General features: G+C 36.7%; 1 protein-coding gene across 1 annotated transcript; it reads right to left on the bottom strand.

Moving 5' to 3' along the window:
• Nucleotides 1–9,683: 9,683 nt before the first annotated feature.
• On the bottom strand, nucleotides 9,684–13,223 carry htr1b (5-hydroxytryptamine (serotonin) receptor 1B). Its single transcript, XM_028797484.2, has one exon. It carries the CDS (start codon nucleotides 12,712–12,714, stop codon nucleotides 11,413–11,415), a length of 1,302 nt encoding a protein of 433 aa, XP_028653317.1. The 5' UTR covers nucleotides 12,715–13,223; the 3' UTR covers nucleotides 9,684–11,412.
• Between the last annotated feature and the right edge of the window lie 1,161 nt (nucleotides 13,224–14,384).

The following is a 14,384-nucleotide window of genomic DNA, read 5'->3' as shown; positions in this document are numbered from 1 at the left end:
GAACAGCAACAAGCCATGAAATTAAAGAACGGGTTTAAGTAAGAACAAGTCTCAGCACCTAATTAAGCAACTGGTCAGAGTGAAATTGTTTGGAGTTTGAGGCCCTGACTTAGCTGGTCTTCTGTTGGCTCACTCACTGCACATTTCATTTCTGTTTGGGTGCCATTTAAGGAAAGAAATGAAGCAATACAGAACAACAGGGAAACAAATCTTAAAAAACAAGTCAATTAAAATTAATTCAGAAAAAGTTAATTAGCAGCAAAAACAGGTCAGTAATTAAGAAAATGGTTAGAATGAGAACCTGCTGGCACTGCAGCCTGACAGGACTGGAGTTTGAGAACCCTGCTATAAGCAATGAGAAACGAACCTGCATGTCTTACTTGTTTACTAGTCTGTCTTTGTTTTTGCAGAACTCAATCTTCTATCCCATCTTGTGAGATACTGAATATTGGCTGGACCCTATACACCATTTTTTTACCACACAGATAGTTCTATAATGGAGCAATATAAACAGTAAAAACATATTATAAAAGAAGCATTTAATTTAAATAATGTTGTTTTTGTAAAATACATTGAGTAATTATTTCCTTTTAACACACCATTAATCTCTCTCTCTCTCTCTCAAATTCAAATTCAAAAGCAGCTTTACTGGGCTTGACCAAATGGCTTTATGACCAAATGACCTTATTTTGCCAAAGGAGTTATATTATGTAAAGAGTAATTAATCATATAGATAAAATTACCTCTCTCTCAAAAAATTATATATCTATATATATCCATCCACCCATGTGGTAAAACATTTTTTTCTACTGAAGAGAATTAAAGACTAGCGCGGCAGTATCATTCGCACAACTCCATTGCAGGGCCGACTCACATAAACATTCATAATTATGAACATGCACATTCAGTACTCAGACTAAGGCAGTTTAGTGTCATCCAACTGATGTAACACAGGAATCTTTGGAATGTTGGAGAAAGCCCACTGAGACATGAGGAGAAAATGCAAAAATCATACAAACAGTGATGAGATTTAAGAGCACCAAAGGTTGTACCAGTATGAGTTTTATGTCCACTGTAGTTACAAATACTTCATATGTGACCATAATACTGTATATCACTTTTTGTCAAATTCACAGTAGTTTGTAATATTCTGTACACTAATATGATTTTACTATCAAAATATATCATATGATCATAGCAATATTTAATTAAATGACACGTATTTGTAATGAATTTACAAGACTTTTCACAAGAGAGTTTAGTTAACCTGTAACCAAAATTATACTTGTATTTCCAAGCTCAATAATGATCTTTTACATAGTAAACAGTAGAAAAAATACTTGTGAAAAAATCGTCTTACCTTCAAAAGCAAAGTTGATAAGCTTACAGAAGACACTGAAAGTGCTCATTGTCCTGATGGTGTCATTGCCCTTTGTAGTAAAAGGACCATCCTTCATGTATTTGTGTAAATAATACTGAATTGTAATTGTATAAATCACAACACCTACACTCTCTGTGCTATTCCATAAGTGTAGGAAATGACCTGGAATATTTTTATTCTGCCACTGAGAAACATCAAGAAAGACAAATGATTTAAGACAGAAAGACAGAGAGATACAGAGGAAAGAAGAAAATAAAACGTGTTTCTGTAGTCTTAAGAGACTGAGGCAGATCAAGAAAGTACAATATATATGAAGGGGTGTTACTTAGATTTTTTCATTTGATTTTTTACTTTCTGTCCTTTATTATTGAGCAGGAGGGTCCTTTCATCAGATTGGATAGCCCAGCACTGAATCGATTGGCCAGTTGTGGGGAGACAGCTAGTTGGCCAAGGTCTCCAAGGACTCTGACTGTGTCTGGCTTGTCTAACTCCTTTTCTACAATCTGCCAGTGGTTCTACAATTACCTGATGGACATCCATCCATCCATTTTCCAACCCGCTGAATCCGAACACAGGGTCACGGGGGTCTGCTGGAACCAATCCCAGCCAACACAGGGCACAAGGCAGGAACCAATCCCGGGTAGGGTGCCAACCCACTGCCCTGATGGACAGATACTGTTATTTTTCATTTATATTAATTAGTTTTCTGTGTTCTTATATGTGATGGTTCTGCATTTACTGAGTTGTACAATCTATTCTTGCATGTTGCCTTGTAGTTTGTACCATTGCATTTCTAAGATGGCAATGATAGATTGGCCATCTAGCTCTGTGAAGAGGATTGCTTATTTTCTTTTTGGTGTATTGTGTTTCCCCTCATTTTTGACACCCGCTGCATGTCAAACCTAAATGGAAGGGGGTATCTTCTCTTCTTAAGTGAGTCAAGGCTGGGGAGCTGTCAAAAAACAGGGCCTGTTACACTCCATTGAGGCATTCCTTGAGTGATTTTGAGCTATACAAGAAATAAACTTGTTGTTGTTAATATTGCCTGTTCTATTTTGTTTTATGGTTTAAGTAAGCCACTATTATTCATCTTTGTGACAATTGTTGGTACTGAACCGGGGATTCTATTCTGCTAAACTAACCACAACATACAGTAACCTCGAGGCACTTCAGGAAAAAGGAAGAGGTGGATGAAGGGAGTTCTAAAACATATTGCTCACCAACTGTTGTTTAATGATAAAGAGTTATGAACCAAATTATTTTTGACATCTTGTAAGTGACATCATTTTTATGGTATTAAGCACTGTTACAGCCATATGTCTGAAATTACTAAACAGATGAACAATTAGCCACATCAATATGGTAAGACAATAAAATGCAAGAATATGACAAGCAATTTATCTTCGTAGTTTGAATTTGCTGATTCTTTTTTTACAAGGCACAAACAGCAAACAAATAAAAAAAATAAGCACAGGGTTTGCTTTAAAGCATTTATTTTACAGCATCTACATATGTTGAGTAAGGACCGTTACATTACTGGTGACGTACTGAATGATGTGCATGAAGGAGCACATTTTGCCATACACCAAACATTATGTACATGCAGCATTTGTTGATCGTGGAATTAGCAACATATGCTAAAAACAGAACTTTTTGGCTTGAAATAAACACAGTTGTATTTTTTTACTTTTGTTGAAAGTCTTTGATGATCATTATTTTGATTGCCTTTTGTGAAAACCAAGTTTTGTCAGCACATTGTATGACACTGGTAGGACAATAAATACCCACATAATGGGCAATATACACAAAGAAAGCACATACAGTGTATGAAATGATCACTTGCCACATATTTTTTGCATTGCTCTGGGATTTGCAGTTATTTTTTTTTAAATTTTCCCATCCAAAAAGTTTGTAATGGAGAGTTTTTCAAGATAAAGCATTTTTGCATTGCAGTTATTGTTGTCCATTGCAATGTTCCTGGGAGAATTCATATGATAATATATAATAAAGTTTACAGTGATAACAAAACACTATATCTGAGCACAATGAGGCTAAAACAATAGGATGTTTCTGGAAAATTCCTCCAGGATTTGTCTCTTGCAGTCAGCATATGCATTAACCTATAGTACTTGGAAATAAAAAGAATTCAGAGGCACAATGAAAGGACAGGAAAGAGCAACATTTTACAATCAAATTTTGTAGATCCAGCCCACAGGATTAAAAACAAAAGTACAGTAAGCACACAAGACTCCTATTACAAAGAGAAAGATGAAATTGTACAACCGTAACCAAGTAGAAAAGATATGCTGCAGGCCACAAAAATAGCTCAATGGACACATTTTGAAATTATTCACACACCAATCTTTTTAACTCACTCCTTACCATATAGGATTGTAGGACATTATGAAGTTAGGATTACATAAAAATAAAAAAAAATCTAATTATAAAAAACATGATGTTTATTAAAACAAAAATCATTATTATTTATAATACAGACTCAAATAATTTCCTCATCTGTTTTCTTTCATACTTATCTAGCACATTGGTGAACGGTGTTGGCGGCTATGTCAGTCTCAATAGGTGCATGGCAGGAACCAGGCCCTGATGGAGTGTTAAGTTTTTAATGAAGCGGACACAACTGAGAGTCATCAGGCCACATGCAGACCTTATCAACAGCAGCCCATGTACTGGAGTGGGATCCATCGGTTTCTAATTAATTTGTGACCCACATATGCTCAAGGTTGCAAATGATGGTCACAGCTTCACTCATCCACCACTGCAATGCAGGAGCCAGATGATTGAAGGCTAACACCATTTTTTACAGGGTCATTACTGAGTTTTCACTAGTAAAGCAATTTATTTTTAAAAAATGACCCTTTTAATTCCAGCTGGACTCCTTAGGTAACACAATGATAACCAAATCATAACCCTAACCAGCAAGTTCTGATTGCAACAGTGCTACACATATAGAGTTGGTTGTGATGGGCACCGCAAAAATAAAACAAACAAAATGTATCTACAGTGTCTGAAGAAGAGGCAGATATAATGATTTATCTGAAGCATTATTAGTTTTGATCTCCATTTCACACAGGAATGCTAATTTGTACTTTCTCTTAAATAAATTAAAGTTATGTATTTTAATAAAGTACATTCTTGTTCATAATGGCTCCAGAGAGTAGTGATGTGCTTCACGTTGGTCAGACAGGAAATTAAGAATTTCATTATAGTCTGTGCACATGACAACCGGTGTCAAGAAATGCTACTGAGGCTCCTTTACGCCACCAGCAATAAGCCTGCATGATGCCTCACTGTGACTGTGACAGATACATCAAATGTTTTCTTTTAAATTTTCTTTCTTTTTAGTCATTCTGTTATGTGTTCAGACCATAGAGTGTGTATACTGTATATATTTAAATGAATATATTATAATATATTAATATATTAAATTAATAGAAAATAGCTGACTGTTTCAGACATCATTTGCAAACGTCCTCTGTGTCATGGCTGTATTTTAAAAATAAGCCTAGCTTGGGAAAAAAACTTAAGTGAAACTGCTGTGAAGCTGCAATGTTATTTACTGCCCATAGTATGCAGAAGTATTGGATTCTGGTCAAATGTATACCTTAACATGTGACCAAGGCAACATCTTACATATTGCTGTTTTTGTATTTTTAATGCATTATCCATTATTCTCCTCAGTTTGCACCATGGAATCGCTTCAAAATAGGATGAACTGCCTTGACAGATCAACTAACAATCCAATTTCTCTTAAATTGCAGGTAATCAAAGTATATTCTTCTGCCTGTGGCATGCAAAATACTTAACATATTGCTTTTTGTTGCCTTGTAGCTATCGAAATGATGTGATGTATTGTAGCTAAACAGCATTTTAAATATCTATTGTATGTCTCCTGGCTCAGAATCAACAGAATGTGTAAGGCACACTAGTTTGTCATGCCCTTAAGATACCAATCATTTTGAAAATCTGTTAGACATTTTCATTGGATGTTGGTAATTTCCACTTTAACCCTGACACAATGGCTATGGCATTCTAGTTCATACATAACAAAAAAATAACATTCTCAAACGCATCTGATCCAATTTATAGGTGTGGAAGCTAGACCCTCAGTTGTCTACACTCTAGACCACGACATGTCAAAGACAACTTGCTGAACCCTCTTTATGAATTTCAATCAACTTAACATATACCTCTTCAGGTTGGAGAATGAAAATACCAGGAGGGAAACCCACATGGACACATAACAAATATACAAAATCCACAGACACAACAACCAGGTTTAGAATTTAAACCAAAGACACTGGATCCATGACGCTGAAGTATTAATTACTACGCTTCTCAAAAATCTGTTCTCTTTGGAAACATCACTATTATTGATTTTGAACCATTTCTGACAATTCTGGAGGTTAGATATAGGATACTTAGACATTCCATCCTAAAGACTGAAATATCTCGTGGCCAAGATGGAACAGGTTTGTGTATTTGCCATATCAAAGTAGATGCTACAGAGATGGTGATGAGGGAAGAATAAAAGAAAATACTATTGAACAAAGAGAGTTTTCCATCTTCAAAAATTATCACACAAAATCACAGTTATGTCATCTTCTGAATATGTGCTTCCTGACAGCTACTACTAGATAATGATTGGCAAATGGACAACCCTGTTGCAGGTTACACAAGTTTCACTTAGTGATGAGCTCAGCCTGCAGTAAATACACTTGATACAATCTACCTGCAGAGCATCAAAAGGGACATTTATCACAGCAAACTTAAAATGTGCCAGAAAGTTAATTGAGAATATAAAGATTTTTCTGTAAACCCATGGGCAGAGATTAAGTTAAACTCCTCCATTACTATACAACTGTGATTATATAACATAAATCTCTGACTTTAGCCCGCATGCATTCAGACTGAGTCCAGATATGCTGCCAGAAATAAGGCTTATCTCAATATCAGAAACAGCCCTTCTCAGAGTGCGTTTATTTGGCAGCCAAAATTGAAGAGTATATATTCTTCAAAGAATGTTGTGAAATATTGAATGACATAAATAATCATGGCTCACAATTTAGAATCTCAAATGAAAGATGGCATTTCCACCAACAACTCGGTCACTTATTACTGTTCTGGCACCTTTGGTATTGAATCACTTGTGAGAGGAGGCTCGGCTGGCTCACAACAGCCACTCTCAAAAGTGTCCTGATACTTGAAATTAAACTTTCCTATTCCTGTTCCTTAGCTGATGAGGTTTGAAATGCCCCATGCTGCAATTCGATTCAACTTCTAGTGAAATGCAAACACCGGCACTTTGAATTGTGAAGTTAAAGTTGTGAAAATAGTTTTCATTACAGCCAACTTCAGCAACTGTGATTTGAATACCAGCCACTCACTTAGAGCATATGCATCTTTAAGTCTGCTCATTATATATTTAAACTGCTGGAAGGCTGTGTTAAAAGAGCTGTGCATTGTTTTAAAACCTTTGGATCACTTACAGCCCCTTCCTTTAGTCCTTTCTCTTCAAAGTTTACTACCGAAAACTAATGAGCAAAATAACACAAGTGTGGGAACATCTTGCACTTCATCATGCTGGTTATAAAATAATTGTTTATGAAAATCTTCAGAGAGAAATTTATAATATTATCTACATTGCTTTAACGTCTTACGTTAATATATTGTTTGAATTAAAGGATTTTTATAAGCGATATAAAAAACAACTTTTAGTAAAACTCAAAGAAAATTTCAGAATTCCCTAACTGCTACAGTGCTGCCAGGGGGCACTAAGACATTATCTGTAAGATATCTATTGGCAAGTGAGAACATTTCTTAGAAACATAAATGACTTATGCAATATTTATTATTTTAATACTACTTTTTATGATATACCTAGCAACCTTGAATCCATAATATGGTACATTTGAGGTGAAATACATAAACTGTGAGAATCTCTATCATCAGTTTGCTTATAGGGTCAGTAAGTTAATGATGGCAGCACTGCCTGTGGGCCTGGGTTTGAGGAGCAGTGAATCCTTCAAGGTACTACTCAGAGGTAAGCTTCAGGTTTATCATGAGGATTTGAATTACTAGGTGGGCTCATCACTAATTGCCTATGTGAGCAGGTTGTATTGCTCTAGAGATGGCCTTCACAAAAATATGATACTGTATTCATCATGTCTGGGATGCTGGATAGAATTGCACTGGGCACAAGTAGGTCTGTAGCTTAAAATAAATAGGTTTGTTTTAGTGAAAGTAGTAGAATAAAAACAAACTGTCAGCCAATATAGTTTTACAATTCTTCTTCTAAACTAAGGAACCTTAGAGTTAAAATATCTGTTTTAACCAAGCCAGGTGGTTTAGTCACCTCATGATTAAACGCCTTTTATTGCACAGGTTGGCCATGTGGTGGCACTGCAGGTAACAGAACTCTAAGAACCTTGCATCAGTTACAGGTCCTGCCTTACCAGTGTCTCCTTGGCATTTACACTGCCTTTACATGCGTGTCTGCAGGATCTTCTCTAGCAATACATACTATTCTAAATTGGCCAGGTATTAATGAATGTGGGTCCTGCTTGAGTGTGCCCTGCAATGAACTAGAGTCACATTCAGGCTTTGTTCCAGGCTTGTGCCAAATGCAGCTTGAATAGGCCATGTTTTCCTATGATTCTATGAAGGGAAATGTAAGCAAACAAAATGAATGGAATGATAATGTGCCAAAGTTACAAAGCTGGAAGTTCAACTATCATCTTCACCTCTCTGTCCTTGTGATTGACAACCTGCAATGTTTCGTGTCACAGTTTTTCATGTTTGCTATGGCTTGGGGGTCTAGGGTTTTTATTTTCCCGGCATCAAAAAATATACTCTCAAGTGTACCACCGAGCATGATTTGTTTCTGTTAGACCAAAAACAGGACTGGCATTTGGCCAAGAATTAAATCTTTCCTTCTTGACAGAATTCTCTTTTCTGCAATGCTGTAAGAACATAACAGACTTTGAAAAATTAATGATATTGGCTGACTATTTTTCTCCTTTCTTTGTGAATATAGGTTTTTAGTATATAATAACAAATATATACTATATTGTATACTTTAAAGAAAAACAAAAGGTAATTAAACTTTATATCATTATTTTGACCATTGTGACATAAATTAGGCAACATTTAGAGCAAGAAGCTGCGTGGTTAAATTTCAGCTGATTCAAAGAATTCCTGGGTCTTTCTGTCCCTGAAAAATGGTGTATCTATTTGTGTAACATGGTTACAGAGTGTTTTATCCTGCAAAACTGAGAAGAGATGTTACTTAGAGCAGTGTTCCACAAATGTGCTTTTGATATTACTTTTAAACTTATCTTAGAAAATGCAAATTAGTATAAAATAAGACAGTAGTACAAATAACACTGCATCCTAAACAGAAGCTCTTACTTCACTTTTCATTCATGTCACATCAATCATCAAGTGGATGCTTTAGTAAAAACAAAAAAAAGAAGCAAGTAAAATCTTAAATAATCTTAAGAATACTAATCTTTTTTTCTGTGAATGAAACATCCAAGTCTCTTGTACATTCCAAAGAAAACTAAAACAAACTCACAGAAACAACTTCTCTATGACACATTGACAATAAAATAGCAAAAATGCTTGGTTGTTGATTATGTGACGTTTATGTGTTCTTCCCTGGGTAAGTTTCCCTCCGACACCCCAAAAATGTACATATTAAGTTAATTATCATTTCTAAATCTGCCCCTATATGTGTATGGGCACATACATCCATGAATGGGCCCTCAATAGACCAGCACTCCATCCTTAGGTTATTCCTGCTTTGCACCTGATGTTTGATGGGGTTGCTTTTCACATCTCAAATCTGAGATTGTTGTATTATGTTAAAAATATGTTTAGGTAAACAGGAAGAGACCAGTTTCTGATTCAAAATTGAATAAAATGATTAGAATATGAAAATTAATGAAATGGTTAGACTAAAAACCAGAAGATACAGTGATGTACCATGTTTGGAAACCATTAAATATAGGATCAGCAAAGTGTGGAAAAATAAATATAAATGCTTTATAAAGTTGTTTGATTTTGAAAATTAAAAATTAACTAGTTTTCTGTATACTGTACTATATAAACCATATATAGTACAGTATACAAAATATGTAAACTTTATAGACAGATATACAGTAGCTATACATCTGTGCTCATTCACACACACCATTATATATATATATATATATATATATATATATATATATATATATATATATATATATACACTATAACAGATTAAGAAGTGCCTAATTTCTAATATTCTCAACTGAATTACAGTAAAGAGCATTTATATGAAATGAAAACACAAAAAACAAACCATTTAAATTCTTCTTATTATAATGCTTATCAGCAAAGAATGAGAAGTGTAATTTATGTCTTCACCAAGGAAACCTGATTGATTATTGATTTTTAAAGGTTCTACGAGTCATGGCTTGCAGCCACTGCTTGCTATTTTATCATGATAGCATGTGTGCTATGACCGTGTCCTTTCCTCTCATGACAACCATATTGAAAACTACACCCAGTGTCTTACAGCACTGCTGTTATTAGTGAGTGCCACCCTTTCAATGACTAACAGATTTTGAAAGTAGTTTGCCTTACACCCTACATGCCACATTGTTTTGGTACTTTTGGTCTCTTTTTAATTTTTTTTTTTTGGACTTTACATTTCTTTTTTCAGTTAAGAGTTTTGGAAATGGTAACAAGATGCATATGTCAGTATGTGATATGACAGGTATATAATTATCATCATCATTATGTTAAGGGTTTTCTCTATATAGCATCATGACTAATGTAAATATAATAAAATGATTTTTATATAGCTCATTTCAAGGAAAGTAATCATCTGATAATCACCTGTTGTGTCTTCATTTTCTTATCACACACTTTTTTTATATATAATTTTAGACTTAATTACAGTTTTCTTACCATTATACCCAATTAGGTTACAAGGTGATATATGAATTGCACCTTTTTTCCTTTCATGATGTAACATCACCTTATAAACCTCAGTCAAGCTCACATCCATGAGGCCACAGTTAACGGAGGATATCTTCCTTCAAAAATACCTGGTATAATGAAAACTTTATATTTGTTCCATTACCATAAATCAATTCCTTTATCCAAAAAAGTTATCATATTTATAAAATGCAGTATATCTTCTGGAAAGCATTAATGAGATGTATAAAAAATCTGACCTTCAGTGTGCCACTTAAGCTTTACAAGTTCAACTGCTACTCAAATTCAATTGCTCTTTTAACGTAGACAATTTTAACGTTTTTTTTTACATTCCTTCGCGTATTATGGCTTCCTAATGATAGTTTAAACTACCAACAAGATTTATACCTGTAAATGAAGACCTCAGGTGAAAGGCGACAAAGCGGCCCCCGATGAACGAGTGCATTAACCCTCTTTAAGGAGACTCCCTCAGACACTGACAAACGCACGCATGTACACGGAGGTGGAAGCCTTATATAATAAATCATAGCCTTCGAAAAAAAAAGTTTGACCTTGGCGAATGACAGCAACATCAATTATAACGCAGCATGCAACTTTAGGTCCATGTAGATATTTTCTCTTACATAATCAGGAACAAATCGAACGTATGCATTGAATGCATTGCCGTTTTAAAAAAAGAAAGAAGGTTAGAATAGCTGCACGAGCGGAATCGATTTAATTTTCAGCAGCAAAAAAGGCCAGATGTCCGTATACGTAATAAAGAAAATGTATACATATAAACCAAAACTTTGACTTTGCGAAGAGGAAATTAAAACGGGGTCGAAACTGAGTGTTTTAATTATGTCTGCGCATGAAGCCATACATACGCAATGGCTTAAACTTTTCAAACCCCTTAAAGTAAGGGGTGAGAAAAAGCTTCATTTTACCAATACAATTCGAATGAGATCTAGCATTCGGAATCCGTTTTTTATAAAACTACCACACGGACCTACCTTTCACATTGAACATAACTGTTTGCAATACAATCAAGGTGCACAGCACCTAAAGCGCATCAGCTTTTGGAAGGCTTGTTTGAAATCTTCGTTAAACACGGTGTAAATAATGGGGTTAATTAAAGAGTTCAGATAGCCTAACCAGGTGAAAAAGTCGAAGAGCAGAGGATGAAACCAACAGGCGTCCTCGCAGATAGCCAGCACTAAAGTTAAAATAAAGAAGGGCAACCAGCAGACGATGTACGCTCCCAAAATGATACCTAAAGTTTTAGTGGCTTTTCTCTCCCGAGCCGCGCTTATCCTCTTTTTTTCAAGAAGTGCATCAGAAACCGTGACTTTAACGTGGTTGAGATAAACCGGGGAGCCCGTTTCAGCCTCTTGACTCCTGCCATTTAAAGATGTTGTCGAGGCGACCGAGGCAGGGGAGTCGGTGAGCAGATGCGCGGAGGTGAGTCTTTTACCTGTCTTTTTGGGCAACTGTTTCAAGATTCGCGATTTGACTTCCGCGTAGATCTTCCCATAGAGGACTATTAGAAGAAATGTGGGAAGGTAGAATGCCCCAAAAGTGGAGTACAGGGTGTAAAGGATGTGATCGCTGTTCACCAGGCAGGAGCTGATTTCCCCCTCTGCCTTAGCTTGTCGCCAGAACAAAGGTGGTATCGATATGGAGATTGATATGACCCAGGCGACTGCAATCATCAGCCCTGCTCTGGCAGGAGTCCTTTTTTTGGAATATTCAACAGCGTCCGTAATAGCCCAGTAACGGTCTAAGGCAATAACACACAAATGGAGTATTGATGCGGTACAACAGGTAATATCTGAGGAGAGCCAGATGTCGCATACTATCTGTCCTAAAGTCCATGTACCACTCACGGTGTAAATTGTACTGATGGGCATTACTAAAATAGACACCAGAAGGTCTGTCACTGCCAGAGAGGCGATCAGAAAGTTTGCGGGAGTATGCAGCTTCCTGGTTCTGTATATAGTGATGATTACAAATCCGTTAGACAATACGGTTGCGAGTGTTATCAGGGAGAGCGTTATTGCCAAGCTAGCCTGGAAGGCAATGTCTCTTTCTGAAGCTGTATCCTTACTGTTGTAATTCCCTCCAGTGACATTACCTGAGTTATTTGTCCAAGATTGATATAATTCATATATGGGCTCAAACTGATCCGATCGCTCCATACCTGGAAAAGAGGACGGTACGAGATGCAGCGTCGTCTTCCCAGTTAAATTATTGATCAAATAACAACATCCATGCGTCCCAAAGAACTTTTGGAAAGCTGAAATCCATTCCCAGACATATAGATATGGCGTTGTGACTTTACGCAACATGAGCGAATCTCATGAGTGAGCATTTAAAAGTCAGTAGCGGACAATCCGTTGTTTTTTCTCGAAGTGGACTGTAAAAAAAAATAGCTGTCTTGGAAATCGGGCTCCAAATAAAACTTTTCACCCAAGTTGTTAAAGGACGCATTGCTGGGAGTGCGGGGCTGGAGAGCAGTCTGCAGCACAGACTTTGGTACGGCTCGGTGCTACTCATCGTCCTGCTTTACCGCTGGCCCCCAGGTATCCTTCTTTGGAGTTTTTAATCATCGTTCCAAAACTTAAAATACATTAACTGAGCGCTTATCGCATCGTAGGTTATTATGCATTAGTGATTTTTGTTAGGTGCAATTAAAAGGAGAGGCTTAAAAGGCTAGAAAAGCCATGCGCTGCACCGTCTGTCCAAATTTCTGAAGGCGTGCTTGTTTGAGCGATAATACTCCTTTTTATTTAACCGATTGCCTTGCTTATCTACAGACTCGAATCCTCTTCCGCACATAAAGAAAATTCCATTCGCTTCGTCCATGGTTAGATTTATATGCCCCCACCCCCAGACTCTCTCTCTCTCTCTTTCTCTCTCTCACTCTCTCGTCTGTCTCTCAGCCCCCCACCCTCTTTATTTCTGAAAATTAGATTAATCGGCACAGATCCTACAGAAGACACGACGGGAATCAAAACGAAGTGTAAGCGTTATTTAAAAGAACATTTTATTATATACTAAAATACAATTTCCTAAATGCAATTTCTAAGTTACCTTCTGTTTACTTGTGAGATGCGCATGTAACCACTTGATCCCATTCTCATTCAGCATTTTTATCATTTTTGTGCAAGGAATGATTTTTTTTTTACTTTGAAAGCAGAATCGCCGATGCTACTGTATACGGGGCCATTCTCCCTATATACTGTAAAGATACTCCATTGTCCTCCCACAACTCAAAGACGTGGAAAAGCACTGTGCGCGACCGACACGCGGTTCAAGGTTCGACTCTGCCTTGAGTCCACAGCTATGGACACAGCTTCCAACTCACGAACCCAGAATTGGATTAAACAAAGGCCGACTGATGAATGGACTTTATTTACTGTGTATAAAAATTAGAAAACACAGACCCTCAAACTGCAAGGTAAAATGTGTGACATAGAAAACCAGAGTGGCAATGTTATTAGCGGTACTTGAGATTCAGAAAACCTTACATATGTGTTTAAATAAATGAATAAATAACGGTTAGCAAGGTGGATCCGTGGTAAAGACTTATGCCTCCCAATCGATGGACCGTGTCGAGTTTTCATGGTCTCTCCGTGTTCTCGTGCGTCTTCATATATTACTTTACGTTTTGCTCCACGTGCCACAAACGTACGGGTTAGAGGAGTCACCCTGGATTGCGTGTGTGTGTGTTACAGTGACTGTGCTCTTTCAGAATGTCCTTCGTCCGCCTGATTACGGATTTGCGCCCATTTCTAGTGAGTTAAACTCCGGTTTTCCGCGACCTTGCAATGAAAAAGGGCGATCCAGAGAACTGACTGACTAATAAACATACGCAACCTTTGAAACTGCGGTGTATATTATTTGTCAGAAAATGACGCAGGCACCGCATTTATTTAACGCAGTCGTCAACTGTGAAATAAGAGAAGCCGAAAAACGTTGTTTTCAGCCTTCTGATTAAAGTGATCAATAAGGGGAA

The sequence above is a fragment of the Erpetoichthys calabaricus genome, chromosome 3 (genome assembly GCF_900747795.2).
Source record: "Erpetoichthys calabaricus chromosome 3, fErpCal1.3, whole genome shotgun sequence".
In the NCBI taxonomy this organism is placed as follows: Eukaryota; Metazoa; Chordata; class Cladistia; order Polypteriformes; family Polypteridae; genus Erpetoichthys; species Erpetoichthys calabaricus.
Note: the sequence above shows the minus strand (reverse complement) of the source record. Positions and strands in the feature narration are given on the sequence as shown.